At 39.2% G+C, this 18,502-nt stretch overlaps 1 protein-coding gene across 1 annotated transcript in view; it reads left to right on the top strand.

Annotated features, from left to right (window-relative positions):
- MCTP2 (multiple C2 and transmembrane domain containing 2) overlaps positions 1–18,502 on the top strand; it is a 304,647-nt gene that overhangs the window by 17,176 nt on the left and 268,969 nt on the right. Inside the window, 2 exon segments of the mRNA XM_042783576.1 lie at positions 6,575–6,637; positions 8,010–8,118. Coding sequence (XP_042639510.1) covers positions 6,575–6,637; positions 8,010–8,118 — 172 coding nt within the window.

The raw sequence follows: 18,502 nt of genomic DNA, 5'->3' as shown, positions 1-18,502 counted from the left end.
TTAAAAAGAAAGGTAACTACTGAGGCTGCTTATTATAACCAACATTGTTGTTGTTGTTATGTGCTGTCGGGTCAGACCCAACTCATAGTGACCCCTCCTTGTGTTTCCGAGGTGGAAACTACGGAAGTAGATTGCCCAACCTTCCTTCTGAGGAGTGGCTGGTGGGTTTGAACCCCCAGCCTTCTGGTTAGCAGTCAAGTAAGTGCCTTAGGCACTATGCTACCAGAGCTCCCATATAACCAATAATTTTATGGAATTTATTTCCTTGATTTGGAGGTTTAGCTTTATGGTTTCATAGGACACCTCAGTTAATTGGCATAATAATATGTTTAGGGCTTTTGTTTTACCTGTTAGTTCCTTGAGTAGTGCCTAAGGTCTCAAAAGCTTGCCAGTAGCCATCCACAGCAACTAGCCTGTATTTGCCTGGAGCAACAGAGAAAGAGAGTAAAATAGCAGGAAGATAGGGAATGTGTGGTTAATTGTCTCCTTGAACAGCTGCCACCTTTGTCATAGACCAGAACTGGATGGAGCTCTGGTAGCATAGTGGCTAAGACACTTGCCTGCTAACCAGATGGCTGGTGGTTCAAACCCACCAGCCACTCCTCAGAAGGAAGGTTGGGCAATCCTACTTCTGTAGTGATACTGCCTCGGAAACCCAAGGAGGGGTCGCTATGAGTCGGGTTTGACTCGACGGCACATAACAACAACAACAACAACAGGGAATGTGTGGTTAATTGTCTCCTTGAACAGCTGCCACCTTTGTCATAGACCAGAACTGTGTGATGCCTTACTACCATTACTGAACATTTTAATCAAGGATTATGTAGAGGAGTTCTCATTAAAAGGGGAAACATGAAGAACATAATTTCAAGTTTCCATAGACTCCAGGCTTTCTGTTGGTTAATTTACTGTTGGTTAGTTTCTGGAGCCAAGGTGACTGTACCAACCCTTGAAACTATTGCCCAGAGATAAGCTTTAAAACTTAAACTAAAAATATCCCCTGAAGTCTTCTTAAAACCAAATAGTTGTTTAGGTTAGCTAGTAGAAAATGAACATTAGGCTCTTTTAAGAACTATATATATGGGATTAAGTTGACAGTGTTGTTGTTGTTGTTTGCTGTCAGTCGGCCCCGACTCATAGTGACCCCTCCTTGGGTTTCCGAGGCAGTATCACTACAGAAGTAGGATTGCCCGACCTTCCTTCTGAGGAGTGGCTGGTGGGTTTGAACCACCAGCCTTCTGGTTAGCAGTCAAGTGCCTTAGGCACTACGCTACCAGAGCTCGCAAGTTGACAATAGCAATTTAAAAGAGTGGATAGGAACCTCAGGGACAGTGAGTTTATGTTAATGGGAGAGAAATAACTCAGAAAGCAGAAGTGATAAAGGTTGCATAATTTAAGGAATGTAATAATTGCCACTGAATTGTACATGTAGAAACTGTTGAATTGGTGTATGTTTTGATGTGTATACTCTCAACAACAAAATAAATAAAATTTAAAAACAGCCACAATAAAGAACACTTACCTTAAAGGCAGCAGAGAGATTTGTTTGAGAGTTAACTAACGTCCTACAGGTTTGCATGCCAAGATTTTAATGCTGTTATTTCTGAATATTTGTATACTATTAAAGAGTTTTGTCATATTAAAATTTATCAGCATTGATAATATTAAAAATATTCTGTTTTCCTAGTTATGTATTTGAAAATACTTTGTTTATTAAGATTGGAGGCTTAATGGATACATACACTGTCCTACATCCATATAATGGAATACTAGGGAGCTCTGGTAGCATAGTGCCTAAGGCACTGGACTGCTAACCAGAAGGCTGGCGGTTCAAACCCACCAGCCACTCCTCGGAAGGAAGGTTGGGCAATCCTACTTCCGTAGTGATACTGCCTCGGAAACCCAAGGAGGGGTCACTATGAGTCGGGGCCGACTCGATGGCAAATAACAACAACAACAACAACTCAGCAATAAAAGGAACAGACTATTGATATACATGACAACTTAGAAAAAATTCAAAGACGTTATGCTGAGTGAAAGATGCTATCTCATAAGGTCACATGCTGTAAGATTCCATTTATATGAGATCCTGGCATAGGTGAAACTGTATGATAAAAACAGATCAATGGTTACCAGAGACTACTGGTTGAATTAAGATTTGAACACAATGAAGGAGTAATTTCCAGTGATGGAACTGTTCAGTTTCTTGATTGGCATGGTGGTTACACAGCATATATTGTTGTTGTTGTTGTTGTTGTTAGCTGCCTACAAGCTTGATTCAGGGCAACCCACACACAAGGTAAAGAGACACCATCTGGTCCCGCACCAAACCAGTGATCAGTTGCCAATTGAACAGTGTTCTCCAGTGTTCTGTAGTGTTTTCATTGACTTGTTTTTGGAAGTAGATTATAGGCCTTTCTTTCTAGTCTGTCTTAATTGGGAAGGTATGCTGAAACCTTTTCAACATTATAGGGACAAGCAAGCTTCCACTCACAGACATTTGGTGGCTATGTGTGAGGTGCATTGGTCAGTAATTATACCCTGGTCTCCCACATGAAAGGGAAAAATTCTACCACTGAATCATCAGCAATATAGATGTATTAAAAATTATAGCACTGTACACACACATACATGGTTAATTTTACTGTTTGTTAATTTACAAAATAAAGTTAAAATAAAAACCCGAGTTCTTATTATGTTTATTGAGAACATAAAAATTCTTCTAATGATAGTAGTATATCAGGGTCTCCTGATGAGAAAAAAATTAATTGTACTGTTTTTATTGAAGTGTTAACTCACTGATGTGGTTACTAGGTCTGGAAGGAGGTGAAAATCATAACACTTCTATTCAGTGGCTAATGCTGTCAGCTCTATGCAAGAGTATAGGGGATATTCAAAGTTATGTGTCCCCCAGCGGCTGTAACTCGGTCCTCTTGTGCTTAAGTAGCATTTCTGCTGTTCTTTATGGTGATCACTTTCCTACTTTTGTGTGTATATATGGTGTGTGACAGTTATGGTGGCTGTGGGAACCATAACTTTAAGTTCTGTGACTTTTCTGTGAGTAAAACCAGCCATAATGTTGAATTAATGTAATTCTTCCCATTTAATTTCCATGTTGTTGTAAGTGGAAGACTTTTCACACATTTGAATTAAAGCTCTGTGTTCATATTTGATGGCCTGTAAGTGAGGGTGGTTATGGAAGCTAATTTTGTCATTCAATTGGCATAATCAAGTACATCAAGGCCAATCTGGGAGAATGTATATGATGAGCCCTGTCTGAGGGTTGATGTGATGTAATCATGTATCTGTCTACTCTTTTGCTTGCAAGTCAGAGACACCAGACCATCATGACAATTGACTAATAACCATGCACTTTACATAGAAATTCTGATCCCAGTGCACATAGTTGTCTGGAATTGTCTTCAAATCCACCCACTGCCATTGAGTTGATTCCAACTCATAGAAGTGCTAGAGGACAGAATAGAACTGTCTCATAGGATTTCTAAGGCTGTAAATCTTTGCAAAAGCAGACTGCCTCATCTTTCTCTCATGGAGTGGCTGGTGTGTTTGAACCACCAACCTTTTGGTTAGCAGCTGTGCCTTAACCACTGTGCCACCAGAGCTCCTTTACCTTCAAAACAGGACTGGTTAAGTAGACTGTTGATTGAATTCATAACACTGGAGACCCTAAATGGTGCTTTTCAGACCCAGGGCCTCAGACAGCAGCAGTTTCTTTGGACACTTTGCTTGGTGGCCAGGCCTGATTTTTATTGGCTTTGTAAATTAGGCAGGAGAAAAATTGGCTAAACTTCTGGAAAATGACTGTCTACTGTTTAAAGGCATGCAAAGGCAGGGTAAAAATAATTTGAAATTGGAGGAAATTGAATAAGGTTCTTGACTGTTGTTGTGAAGCATTTTTCAGATGATCCTGTCCAGGTCCCACAGGTATCCTTGTACACATAATACCAATTATGATATCTGGGAACCAGAGAGGGATGTGGTTTGACAGAGGATGTGCCTCCTTCTTTCTTGTGCTATTAGGCCATGCCCTCACATGGAAAGCAAGACTTCTTTCTGACTAGGCAGTGGTGGTACTTCTAAAGGCTGGGATTATAGTGTCTCAAGTACAAGAATTCTTTGAGAAAAATTGAAGTGTCTTCCCACTGTGTGAATTAGTCTGAATTGAACAAAATATATTCACAATCAAGGGACATTAGATACACAGTGGTGGGGAAGGACACAATGGGAGAACCATAAATATGAAGAACTGTGGGGTTGTTCTTCCTCCCAGCTGAGGGACTATGAAGATCCCAGCCAATTTGCAGTAATCTCTGTTCTCTGGTAGTGTAGTGCCTAAGGTATTTGACTGCTAACCAGAAAGCTGGCGGTTCAAACCCACCAGCCACTCCTCAGAAAGAAGGTTGGGCAATCTACTTCTGTAGTGATACTGCCTTGGAAACCCAAGGAGGGGTGACTCTGAGTCACATCCTACTCCATGGCAGTGGTTGCCTTGCCTTGCTGTTCAGTGACACCCCCTTCTGGTGCCAATGCACACAGAGCCGGTTGAACAGAAAGCCTTACTTGCTGGTAACCCTGCATTATTCTTTGAGGCTGAAAAATGGCCCTCCTGCATTGAAGTGGATATTCTATGGCTCCCTGAAGCTGTACTTGTGAGTGTCTTAGAAGGCTGGTCTCCCATCTAGCTTATCTAGAGTATCTGAATAGTGCTCTAAAACCAGTTGCTGTCAAGTTGACTCTAACTCATGGAGACCCCATGTGTGTCACTGTAGAGATGTGCTCTGCAGAGTTTTCAATGATTGATTTCTGAGTGGACTTGAATCTGCAACCTTTTGGTTAGCAGCCAAGTGTCTTAACTCTTTGCACCACCCAAGGCCTCCTAATTTATGTCCAGTGCCTGCCTAATTCTTGCTTCTGAGTGGGAAGAAACATGTCACTGTTCCCAGTCTGTACCTCTACCCCCAGTGGTTCATGGTGATTCAAGCAAGCTCTGAAGTCTGGAGTCCAGTTTCCAAATTTGTTCATAACCTCAGAGTTACACAGTCTTCTTTGGAGGGGAAAACCTCTTCTTTCCTCATCAAAAAAATAAACTCTGACGAATGCCCTAGATAGTGTGCTCATGTCCCCTCTACTCTGCCTATTGGCAACAAGAATCCTTCCTCACATTTAGCCTGGGAGCTTTCATGAAGAGTTTGTGCTGTTCTGGAACCTCATTTATGCATATAAAACTTGAACCAATTGAGACGTCTACCCTATCTCATACTAATTATTGAATAATGCACCTTTTGTTGCTCTGTGCAATAACTTCCTGGGTATCTGAGACATGTTTAAATTAGGAAACGTAGATACTTCCCATTCTAAGGTAATTTTTTCAAAATTTGCCTTTTCTCATGTTTCTGGTTGAGTAACACTCCTTGGTTGGTGACTGGACAATTGCTAGCCCCATGAGGGCCCAGCTGGAAGAAGGTGTTTCAGATCTCATTTGAAATGATTCTTACTTGACTTCCATGTGTTCCTGAGACACCTAGTTCCTTTTGGAAGGCTGTGAGCAAAGGAGCCCCACAATGAGAGGGATCTAGTAGGATGTCCCTCTGCTCTGCTTCCTTCACTGAGAGGAAAGCTGCTCTTATGCTCAATACCTAGATGAACAGAGGATGCCGTTGTGGCCCAGTGGGAGGGTAGAATCTGCTCCTTCCATACTTATGATCAGTGACTAGGATGACAGAGATCACAGCCAGATTGACAACCCCAAGGCCTTCTCCTGTTGCCACAAAAGCAGAGAGTCAGCCCACACACCTGAAAGTGAGTATGCAAATGTCAGCTTTCCAAAGTGAAATGCCAGATAAAGTATATCCTCATAGACCTAGCCCCAAAGCTGTACCTCAGTGTGCTGTTTTCTGTCTTGGAGCTCTGCCAAGCAGTATATAGTAAAATCTCAAGAATCTTGTAGTAAATAAATACAAGGGTGTTTACCACCCCCCAACTGTCAATTGGTTATACTCTGGCAGGATACATTTTGCTCTGATGTTGGAAGCTATGCCACCCATATGTTAAATGCCAGTAGGGTCACTGATGGTGGATAGGTTTCTGTGGAGCTTCTACATGTGGACAGAATACGAAGAAAGGCCTTGTGATTTGTTTCTGAAAATTAGCTAGTGAAAACCTTATGGATCACAAAATATATATATATTGTCTGATACTGTGTTGGAAGATGAGACCCCCTAGGTGGGTAGGCACTTAAAAATACAGTGGTTACAACAGTGAACTCAAACACATGAACAATTGTAAAGATGGCATTGGACTGGGCCACATTTCATTCTGTAGTACATGGGTTGCCATGATTCAAAGCCAACACACAACAGCAATTAATAACAAGAGTGTTTTGGATATGGCATATTACTTATCTAATTCTTCTTGGAAGTTTAATCTTGTAAAAATATGGTCATGCTTACCTCTGAATTCTGATAGAATCCCAGTGGGCAGAAATATAAATCCTTATGAGTTGATACTCCATTGCTTTTTTAAGCAAACTTCTTATCTTTCTTTTCACTTACAGAAGTTATTTGGAAGCGGTGATCTGAATGCTTCTATGACATCCCAACATTTTGAAGAACAGTCTGTAAGTGAGAGTCCTTAAAAATAAGCAAACACTAAAGTAAATATTGTAAATATTTCCCGTCCAGTGTTTAGGTTTGTATTTGTTTGCCTCTTATTTCTAAAGAAAGCTGAACTGTATCCACTCGCAAAAAGCAGGCCTTGCAAATGATAGCTGGAAAAGATTAATTCAGTGTCTATTGATTTGTCAGACAGGGATAGATTCTTCTAAAAATACACAGCTGCTGTGAAATTGAGTGAAAGAGTAAAGGAGACAAAGCAATTTTGAAGTGCTTTGAAATACAGGCGGGGAGACTTTCAAAAGAAGGCAATCAAGGGCAACTTAGCCACAGAATCGGTTAATTGAATATCAAATAAGTGAATGATAAATTATTTTACTTGTCCTTTCTCTTTGAGGAAAGATGAAAATGTAAGCTGGTTCAAAACTTGAATTAATTTAATAACTATTCAGAAATAGACTTGAATTTGATAATATGGTTTAGAGGAGTTGATGCATGCCTGAAGGGGGCAATGAAGTGAGTTGAAGGTAATGAGACTGTGAGGGGACAAATGGTGGAGCCAGAGAATGGGAGATAAATATGGAAAAGCAGGATGGAGCACTGGATGGGCATAATATAGTGTGTCCTCTAGGGTCCCAGGCCAATAGCAGGGCTCAGTAAGTGATCAGCTGAGTGGTTGCAAAGTGCAATGGTGGCATAGTGGGTGAGGCATTTTCCTGCTAACCAGGAGGTCAGCAGTTCAAACCCACTAGCTGCTTTGCAAAAGAAAGATGAAGCAATCTATTTCAATAAAGATTTCCAGCCTTAGAAACCCATGGAGGTCATTATGAGTTGGAAGCAACTTGATGGCAGTGGGTAGTAGGTTTGGAAAAGGTATACTAGAACTTGGTATGGTTGTTGGGTAGCAGGGAGAAGAATAGACCTTGAAAGTGACCTTGAAAGACATTTACATTAGACTGTGAATGTGTAGCCACATATCCTGTGGCGCTAGCCCCACAGCTGCACCTCTGAATGCTATTTTCTGCCTTGGAACTCCAACTCTAAATCATATAATAAAGACTCAGTCATCCTGCAGTAAATACAGACGTTTCAGATGTTTGCCTACCACTTACCTGTTTCTTCATGGAAAGTTAATCTTACAAAAATGTAATCAAGATTGCCTCTGAATTCTTATAAAATCCTTTTGGGGAGAAATGTGAATAACATGTTAATAAAATAGTGTAATCAAGTTATCAAAATGTGTGGGAGTTGAGAATGATACTTGAAGATTGCTATCATAGTTACCTCTTTTCCCCCCATAATTAAGTGTCTATAAAATTCTGTCACTTGGGCCCAAGGCTTGCTACTGACTTACTACTGGCTTCTCATTCTGTGCAGACTCTAGGAGAAGCTGGTGATGGCTTGAGTAACCTCCCCAGCCCTTTTGCGTACCTCCTCACCATACACCTGAAGGAAGGCCGGAACCTTGTCATCCGAGACCGCTGTGGTAAGGGCTGTGTCTGTTACTCTGTAGCTGAAGACCTCTTTCTACCGTTGGCACTGTTAGTCAACTAACTTTCTTCATCTCAGCTGGGTGTATAACAGACTAGATCTCAAATCTAAGCCTCTTCAGATATCAAGGAATTTGCAGCAAATGATATAAATATACTGTGCCATACTCTCCTTTTCTATTTTAAAATTAATAATAATAGTAGTCACATAAAGTTGTTTTACAAAGAAGACCATGAAAGCTCTATGCCTGGTTTAGTAACTGCTTATGCAAATGTTCCCTTGATCCTACTTTAATTATCCATGAAAGAGACATGAATACATTTTTAGTGTAATCAAACATAAAAATGAATGGAAATGCCCTTTGGACCCTCCTCTTTTTCTGCTCTGAAATTCCTCTGGACTCTTTTAGAATAGTGTTGCTTATCTGTTTGTGATTACTTTGTTCGCCTATTCCACATATTTCTATATCTGTCTATTTATCAATTTATAATGAACCCGGATGGTACAGTGGTTAATGCACTCAGCTTCTAACCAAAAATTTGACTATTTGAACCCATTAGCTGTTCCACTATGATGATGAGCATGATTTTTTTTTTTTTTTTTCCAAATTTTTGTTGTGATTTGGGTGAAATTTTACAAAGCAGATTCATTTTGCATTCGACAGTTCATATGCATTTTGTCTCATGACACTGGTTACATTCCCCTCAGTATAACATTTCACCTCCTGCTTCCTCCCTGTGGTTACCCTTTCCCTGTGTCCCCCTACCCATGCATTCTTTCCTCTCTACCTTTCTCCCTGTGCAAGTGCTGCTCTTCTGATCTCTCATGGTTGATTGTTCTAAAGAGTGTATCTCTCTGGTGTAGTTCTGCTGGTAGGCCTATTCATTGTTTGGTTGAGAATTGAACCATGGGAGTCAGTTCAATTTTAGGCCTGAAGGGTGACTCAGGGCCATAGTCATGGGGGTTTAACCAATGTCCATGAGATTAGTAAGCCTGGTCTTTTTTATAAGTTTTAAGTTTTCATTAGAGCTCCATACACACCTTATTTGCATGGTGTCTTATATTTTATTTATGTACTCACAAGCTATCCAATCCCCTTAGCAGGCCACAAGCACCTTACATTTGTATATTTCCACCTAGTCATCTGGTGGGAGTTACAAAGACCATGGCTAGGAGAGCTATACCAAGTAATGCACTGCACCACAATTATGTAGTATTGTGTATGAAATAGTATTTGCCTTTATTGTCTATACCTCTTGTGTACCTCTCTGTCCTCCTTTTACTTAGTGATATTGTGCTATTCACACACTTTTATTATGTTGATTTTCCCTTCACCTATATCAAACTGTCTCTTAATTATTCATCTATTTTTCCTGCCCTCCCACCCCAGTAACCAACAAAGAAAATTTCCTTCCCTGTACAAACCTTTCCTTAACTCTTTACAATCATGGATTCATACAATATTTGTTCTTCTGTTATTGACTTATTTCACTCATTATAATGTCATCTAAGTTCATCCATGTTATGAGATGATTTGCTGATTCTTCATCATTTTTTACTGTTGCATGATATTCTATTGTGTGTATGTACCATAATTTAGTTATCCATTCATCTGTTGATGGGCACTTATGTAGTTTCCATCTCTTTGATTTTATAAATAGTGATGACATGGGTGTAATATATCTATTTGTGTTCTGGATCTAGTCTCTTTAGGATATATTCCTAAAAATGGAATTGCTGGACCAAATGGTATTTCTATTTCCAACTTTTTTAAGAAAGCACCATACCATCTTCCACAGTGGTTGTACCATTTTACAGTCCAGCCAGCAGTGTTTGAGAGTCCCAATACCTCCACACCCTCATTAGCATTTGTATTCTGTCTTACTGAATTTTGCTATATTGCTGGAGTGAGATGATATCTCATTGTTATTATTATTTGCATCTCTCTAAAGGCTAATGATCATCAGCATATCTTCATGTGCTCGCTAGCTTTATGAATATCTTCTTTGGTGAAGTGTCTGTTCATGTCCTTTGCCAATTTTTGAAGTGGATTTTTTGTCTTTTTGATGTTGAGTTAAGTTTTCCATAAATTTTAGAGATAAGTCCCTTTTTAGATATGTTTATAACCAGATATTTTTCTCAATCTTTGGTTCTCTTTTGGAGAAGTGTTTTGATGCATGTAAGAACTGGATTTTTAGTAGGGCTCAGTCATCTACTTTCTCTTCTTCAGTACATTTTCGGTTATACTTGATAGTCTATTTATGCCATGAATTAGGACCCCTAAGTTTACCCCTATTTTATCTTTGATGAACTTTATAATTTTGAGTTTTATATGTGGATCTTTGATCCACCTTGTTTTCATTTTTTGTGTGTAGTGTGGGGTATGGATCTTGTTTAATTTTTCTGAGTGGATATCCAGTTTTACCAGCACCATTTGTTAAAGAGACTATCTCTTCTCCGTTGAATGGATTTCAGCCCTTTGTCAAAGATCAGCTGTCAATATGTAGCTGTATCTATTTCTGGGTTCTCAATTCTGCTCCACTGTCTGTTTGTCTGTCACTGTACCAATGACAGGCTGTTTTGACTACTGTGGCTGTGTGATAGGCTTTGAAATCACAGAATGTGAGACCTCTTACTTTCTTTTCCTTCTTCAGCAGTGCTTTGTTTATCTGTGTTCTCTTTCTTTTCCATATTAAATTAGTAATTGTTCTTTCTGTGTCCTTAAAGAGGGTTGATGGAATAAGGATTGAGATTGCATTAAATATATAGACTGCTTTGGGTAGTTGACATTTTCACAAATATTTAGTCTTCCTATTCATGAGCATGGGATACATTTCCATTTATGTTGGTCTCTTATAATTTCATGTAGTAGTATTTTGTAGTTTTCTTTGTATATGTCATTTGTGTCCCTGGTAAGATTCATGCATACATATTTGATCTTTTTGGTAGCTATTGTAAATGTTGTTTTCCTTATTTTCTTCTCAGAGATATCTTTGTTGATGTACAGAATCAAACTGAATTTTTTATGTTGATCTTGTAGCCTGCCACTTTGCTGAAACTTTATTGATTAGTTTCAGTGACAGCATAACTTTTAAATTTATTGTTCATTTGTATTTCTTCTGTAATTTTTTTTATCTATGTCCTTTGACCAGTTTTCAATTGCATTTTTTCTTCTAGATTTTTATAATTCTTTACAATTTTCAACATTAAGATTTATTTGTTATGTGTTGCAATTATTTTTCTTCCGGTCTGTTTGACCCTAATCTTATGGCCTGTTTCATCCTTTGGAGATTTACATTTCATTTTAGCTAAATATATCTGTCCTTTCTCTTATGATCTTTTTCTGATTTATTCTTCCCAGTATTTGGAACCTTTTTATTCTAAAGACTTTTGTGTTTTCTTCAGGGCATGGTCAGTTGCTCTTGTTGCTCCCTTTCTTGTCTGTTTTGAAACATCTATTAAATGAACAAAATGGCTTATAGACCTTTTCATCTGTCTTCTATATCTCATAGCTTATTTATTTATTTATTTATTTCCTTCTCATTCTTCCCATTACTTTTTATTTTCAGGAAGTATTGCTTGGCTTGATCTTACTCATTTTATTGTCACCTGTTACTTTTATGTTACTCAGTTCATCTTTTGAGTTGTCATTTCAGTTGTCTTGTTTATTCCTTTCTTTTTAGGGGGTGAGGGTCATTTCTATTACCATGATCAAAATGCATTTTATTTTTGTATATATCTATATATAGATATAGATATATAGTAAAATTTTATTGTGATTTGGGTGAGAGTTTACAGAGTAAATTCATCTTCCATACAGCAGTTCACATATACTTTGTCTCATGACATTGACTGTAGTCTCCCATGATGCAACAGCTCTTCTCCCACTTCCTCCCCATAGCCACTTCTTCCCTGTGTCCTTCCCTCTCATGCACGCCTGACCCCCAAGCTGCCTCCTTGTGCATACACAGCCCTTCTATTTTCTCATGATTGATCTCTCTGAGAAGTGTATTACATCTAATGTAAATGTTCAGCTCATATGCCTGACTTTTGTTTGGCTGGAAGTCACAGGAGTGGGTTCAATTCCAGACCTAAAGAGCAGCTAGGGGCCATAGTCTCAGAAGTTCAATCAGACCAGAAAACCTGGTCCCTTTTTTTTTTTAATGATTTTGAATTTTATTCCATATTGTTCTCTCACTCCGTCTAGAATCTCCTACATAGATCCTCTTCCGAGTGCTTGACAGTGGTAGCTGGGCACCGTTTAGTTTTTCTGGTCTTGTAGTTGTGTAGGCTGAGGATTGCATGGTGTACCAGTTCCTTGGAGTAACTGTTTCCATGTGTCTTTGGTTTCCTTCATTCTTCTTGGCTCTGGATGAGGAGAGAACCATCATTGCATCTAGATGGACTTTGCAAGCTTTTAAGATCCCAGTTGCTACTCGTCAAAGTAGGATGTGGAACAATGTTTTGTGTAGTATGTTATGCCAATTGAACTTGATGTCCCCTGTGACCATGGTCCTGAGCCCACAGGTCCAACTACTTGCTCCCTCTGGGTAGCTGACTGTGGCCAAGAAGCTGTCCCTTGTCAGCTCTACTATATACTTGGAAATTCTTACAGAACATACAAATACACTTGTAGCGACATTATCTGTCAACCCTATACATGGTCATGGCACACACACACACACACACCCCTCCAAATAGACATGCCTAATTGTTCAACCTATCCCCTCATAGATCAATGTTTGTCATCACTGACACCACAGTACCATATGGGAAAGAAAGGATTCATCTTTGTTGTCTGTACCTTCCATGTACCTCTCTCTATGTCTTCCTCTTCCTCAATGCCACCGTGTTGATCACTCACATTTGATACATTGACCTTCCCTTCACCCAAACCAATACTTGTCTCTACCTATCTAGCAGTGTTCCCTTCCCTCCCCTCTCTTCCCCTCCCACCCTTGGTAATCAACAAAGAAAATTTCCCTCCATATATAAACCTTTCCTTGACTTTTTACAATAACATACTAATACAATATTTGTCCTCTGTGATTGACTTATTTCACTTAATATAATGTCCTCCAAGTTCATCCACATTATGCAGTGTTTTGCAGATGCTATGTTATTTTTTAGGGTTTCATAGCATTCTACTGTGTATATGTACCATAGTTTGGTTATCCATTCTTCTGTTGATGGGCACCTAGATTGTTTCCATCTTTTGGCTATTGTAAATAGTGCTGTGATGAACATGGGTGTACATATATCTGTTCTTTTCCTGGCTTTCACTACTTTAGTATATATAACTAGTAATGGGATTGCTGGGTCAAATGATATTTCTAATTCCAACTTTTTAAGGAATAGCCATACTGCTTTCCACAGTGGTTGTATCATTTGACAGTTCCACCAGTCATGGAATCTCTCCACATCCTCACCAGCATTTGTTATTTTCTGTCTTGTTAATCTTTGTTACTTAGTGCTGGAGCAAGATGATATCTCTTTGTTGTTTTGATTTGCATCTCTCTAATGGCTGATAATTGTGAATATTTCTTCAGGTGTTTGTTGGCCGCCTGATTGTCCTCTTTGGTAGTGTCTATTCATGTCTTCTAGCCATTTTTTAGTTGGATTATTTGTCTTTTTGGTGTTGAGGTATTGGAGTTTTCTATAAATTTTAGAGATAAAATCTTACCCTTGTCAGATGTCATTGCCAAATATTTTTCTCAATCTGTAGTTTCTCTTTTGGCTCTTTTGGAGAGTCTTTGGAAGCACATAAAAATTTAATTTTCAGAAGGTCTCATTCATCTAGTTTATCTTGAGCTGTTTGTGCATTTTGGGTTATGCTTGATAGTCTATGTATGCCATATATCAAGGCCCCTAAATTTGCCCCCGTTTTTTCCTTGAAGAACTTTATAGTTTTAGGTTTCATACTTAAGTCTTTGATCCATCCAGAGTTAGTTTTTGTGTGTGGTGTGAAGTACAGATCTTATTTCATTTTTTTGCAAATAGATATCCAGTTTTCCCAGCATCATTTGTTAACCAGACAATCTCTTCCACATTTAACAGATTTCAGCCCTTTTTCAAATTTCAGATAACCATAGGTGAATTTATCTGTTTCTAGGTTCTCAATTCTATTCCATTGGTCTATGTGTCTATCGTTGTATCAATACTAGGCAGTTTTGACTACTGTAGCTATATAGTAGGTTTTGAGATCCGGGAGTATGAAACCTCCTACTTTATTCTTCTTCTTCAATTGTGCTTTGCGTATCTGAGGTCTCTTTCCTTTCTATATGAAGTTAGTGATTGGTTTTTCCATATCCTTAAAGAATGTTGATGGAATCTGGATTGGGATTGTGTGGAATGTATAGGTTGCTTTGGGTAGAACTGACATTTTCATGATGTTCAATCTTCTTATCCATGACCATGTATGTTCTTCCATTTATGTAGCTCTGTTATGGCTTCTTGAAGTAGTCATTTGTAGTTTTCTTTGTACAGGTCTTTTGTGTCCCAGGTAAGATTTATTCCCTAGTATTTTATTTTTTTGGTAGCTATTGTAAATGGTATTGATTTCCTTATTTTATTTATTTACTTATTTTAGCAATCTCTTTGCTGGTGTAGGGGAATCCAACTGATTTTTGAATGTTTATCCTGTATCCTGCCACTATGCTAAATCTTTTATTAGTCCCAGTAGGTTTTTTTTTTTTTTAACTGAGAATCAGGTTTTCTATGTATAAGATCATATCAGCAAATAAGGATAGTTTTCCTTCTTCCTTAGCAATTTGGATGCCTTAGATTTCCCTCTCTTGGCTTACTGCTCTGGGTAGGACTTCCAATAATAATGTTGAATAGAAGTGGTGATAGAGGGCATCCTTGTCTGGTTCCTGTTCTCAAGAGGAATGGTCTCAGTCTCTCTACGTTGAGAATAATGTTGACTGTTGGTTTTGTATATATGGCCCTTATTATATTGAGGAATGTCCCGTCTATTCCTATGTTGCTGAGAGTTTTGATCAGGAACGTGTGTTGGATTTTATGAAATGCCTGTTCTGCATCAATTGATACAATCATGTAGTTCTTTTCTTTTTTTTATTTGTGTGATGGGTGAGGTTGATTGTTTTTCTCATGTTGAACCATCCTTGCATACCTGATTTGAACCCCACTTGGCCAAAATGAATTATTTTTTGGATATGTTGTTGGAGTTTATTGGCTAGGATTTTGTTGAAGATTTTTGCATCTATATTCATGAGGGATATTGGTTTGTCATTTTCCTTTTTAGTGATGTCTTTGCCTGGTTTTGGTATCAAAGTTATTGTTGCTTCATGAAATGAATTTGGGAGGATTACATCCTTATCTATGTTTTGGGATAGTTTGAGTAGGATTGGTGTCAGATCTTCTCTGAACATTTCGTAGAATTCTCTGGTGATATTGTTTCATTAATAATCTTTTTTTTTAGAAAGCTGATACCATCACTTTTCTTGAGAATATTAATTGCATATTTAGAAATTTCCTACTTGATGGTTTATCTCTTGGATAGGATTTCACTGTATTTGCTGCCTCTTCCTTATGGCATTAGTTTCCTTTGTCTGTTTGATGCTCTGAAGAGGTGTGGTATCTCTATTTTTGCATGTCCTAGTTTTGCCACCTGTGGATGCTGTTTTCGCTGAAGGTGATCTTCCATCAGTGATGATGGGAAGAATTGGGATATGCAACTGGACAGGATGAGCCAGTAGTTCATGATAACTTCTCCCCAGCCTTTGATTATTATCAGCCTTTGACTATCTCCTGCCATTTAAAAACTTCTTCTCTGACTTCCTGACCATGCTCACTGTTCTTGCTTGCTATCAGGTGTCTGTACTGGTCATTCATTGCTTGAGAGCAAGGGGAAAAGTTAGCCCTCACCCAATGGCTGCATGTGCTATGTCACTTGGTCACCCTGATAGATGCCCAGGCTTTAATCTGCTTCTCTATATGCATCCTCCAAGTTTGGAAAATCCCTACTTTAGCTGTTGCATACCCTCCCACTTGCTTCTACAGTCCTTGCTAGCCCATCAATCTTGTTGCATTGACCCTCTACTGCTTATATTTCAGGCTGTAAGTTCCTCTATCTATCTGATCTTACCTGTCTTCCATCTCTCAAGTCTTTATGAAGTATGCCCATTCTTTTTTTTTTTTTTCTAAGCAAAAACACTGTCTCTCCTTAATACATTTTTCTCAGATGTACCATTTTCAAATGGTAAAGAATTTCATGTTCTGCTTGTTGAGACATAGTGTTTTCTTTTTTTTCCTTCTTCTTCTTTATTTAATAATTTATTTTATTTGTGTTGTTCTGGAGAATACACACAGCAGAACATTTACCAATTCAGCACTTCCTCCATGTACATACAGTTCAGTGACACTGATTACACTCCTCAAGTTGTACAATCATTGTCACCTTTCTTTTCCAAGATGTTCCTCCTCCAGTAACATAAACCCACTGCCCCCTAAGTTTCCCATCTAATATTTCAAGTTGCTGTTTTCCGTCTGATCCTGTCTAGTTAGGCCTTGAAAACACAGAACTCAAGGCAGACATTCTTTCCTAGTGAAGCTAAACTGTTGTTTGGTTTCAAGAAGACTTCAGGGCATACTTCGGGTTTAAAGTTTAAAGATCATCTCAGGGCAATAGCTTCAGGGGTTCCTCTGCCTTCCATGGCTCTAGAAAGTCTGGATTTCATGAGCATTTGATGCTGTTAACATTTTCAAAATCTCCAGTAATGATAGCCAGGCACCGTCCAGTTCTGCTGATCTCATGGCAAAGGAGGCAGTTGTTCAAGGAGCTAATTACACATTCCATTTCTTCTTCCTAGTCCCCGACTTTCCTTCCTTTGTTGCTGCAGGTGAATGGAGACCAATTGTTGTACCTTGGTCATGTTTACTCTTATTCCATGTCTGTCCCAAGTTTGATGAGTCTTTAGACAGATCCCCCCTCATAGTTGAAGCCTTGGGCATCTGAGGAGTATGATAAACTATGACACTGCTGAGATCATTCTCCCCAAGTTAGACTTCTTCAGTGGTTTCCACCAGTCCCACTGGTTCTTAGGATCCAGTCAGAATATATATATAGGGCCCTGGATGACCTGATGCCTTCTTGCCTGCCCCTTCCTTCCCACCCTCCACATACTCTAATTCCTGACAACACTGGATGTCTCCCAGCTTCGTTCACTCTACTCCCTCCCCAGCAGACCCTCCTGCACACATGTGTCTGTCAGGGTTCTCCCCAGCATTTCACCAGGCTGATACTTTTTTTGTTTGTTTGTTTTTTAATTTTTATTGTGAAAGCATACACACAAGACATTCACTTCCCCATTTACAGCTGGGACATTGATGACATTTTTCATGTTATGCCACCATGATTGCTATCCTTTTCCAAAATGTTCCACCATCACCAGGCTGATGCTTCATCCTTCAGATCTCAGCTGAGATGGTACTTCTTCCAGTAAGTGTCCCCCAGATCCTGAGTTTGGGTTATGTAATTCTCTGCTGTCCTTCCCAGGTCTTCCCTGTCAAAACACTTACCACGCTGTGTTTTCTGCTTCCCTTCTAGAATGTGAATTCCATGAGGTGGAGAAGGCTTCAGTTTTGTTCACTGTTGTATCCCCAGCACCTAAGCACTGGGCCTGGCATTCAATAGGGCTCAATAAACACTTACCAACTGGATGAATGAATGAGTTAATGAAGGAATGAATGAGTGCCTTTCCTGAATTCCTGAGGCAGAGTCCATAAAAACCAGTCCATTTCTCCCTCTCTCTTCCCATTCCCTCTCCCCTTCTGTTCACCATGTGCCTCCATAGTCTCCTAAGTATGTATCTGGACACATACCCCAGGAAACAGTATTGATAAAGGACCAGTTTCCTCCGTGGTGGTGGGCAGACAGCAGGATTCAGAGAGAGAAGGACCTAGCATCAAATCCTGGCTGTGCATGTACCTTATTTTCTCTGTTTACAAAATGGAGATAATGATACCAAGCTTACACAGTTGCTATGAGACAGTGTATGCTAGCCTGACACATGGTAGGAATCACTACATCATAGTTCCTTTCCTTTCCTCTCTTTCTCCCCATTACACTCTCCGAAGTCCTCATCTGAAATCTTGGAACACAGATACCTCCAGAATCCTCCAGAATGCTGCTATCTCTCTGTCCCCCCACTCTTTTCCCTAAGGTTGCCCAAGCCACTTATTTCTTTTCTTTCTTTCTTTATTTATTTATTTATTGTGATTTGGGTGAAGATTTACAGAGCAAATTCACTTTCCATATAGCAGTTCACCTATACTTTGTCGCATGTCATTGACCACAGTTTACCACATTGCAACAGCTCCCCTCCCACTTCCTCCCCATAGTTACCTCTTCCCAGTGT

Source organism: Orycteropus afer, unplaced genomic scaffold (genome assembly GCF_000298275.1).
Source record: "Orycteropus afer afer isolate SDZICR_OR568_19922 unplaced genomic scaffold, OryAfe1.0 scaffold00019, whole genome shotgun sequence".
Taxonomy (NCBI): Eukaryota; Metazoa; Chordata; class Mammalia; order Tubulidentata; family Orycteropodidae; genus Orycteropus; species Orycteropus afer.
This window is presented reverse-complemented; position numbering and strand designations above follow the sequence as displayed.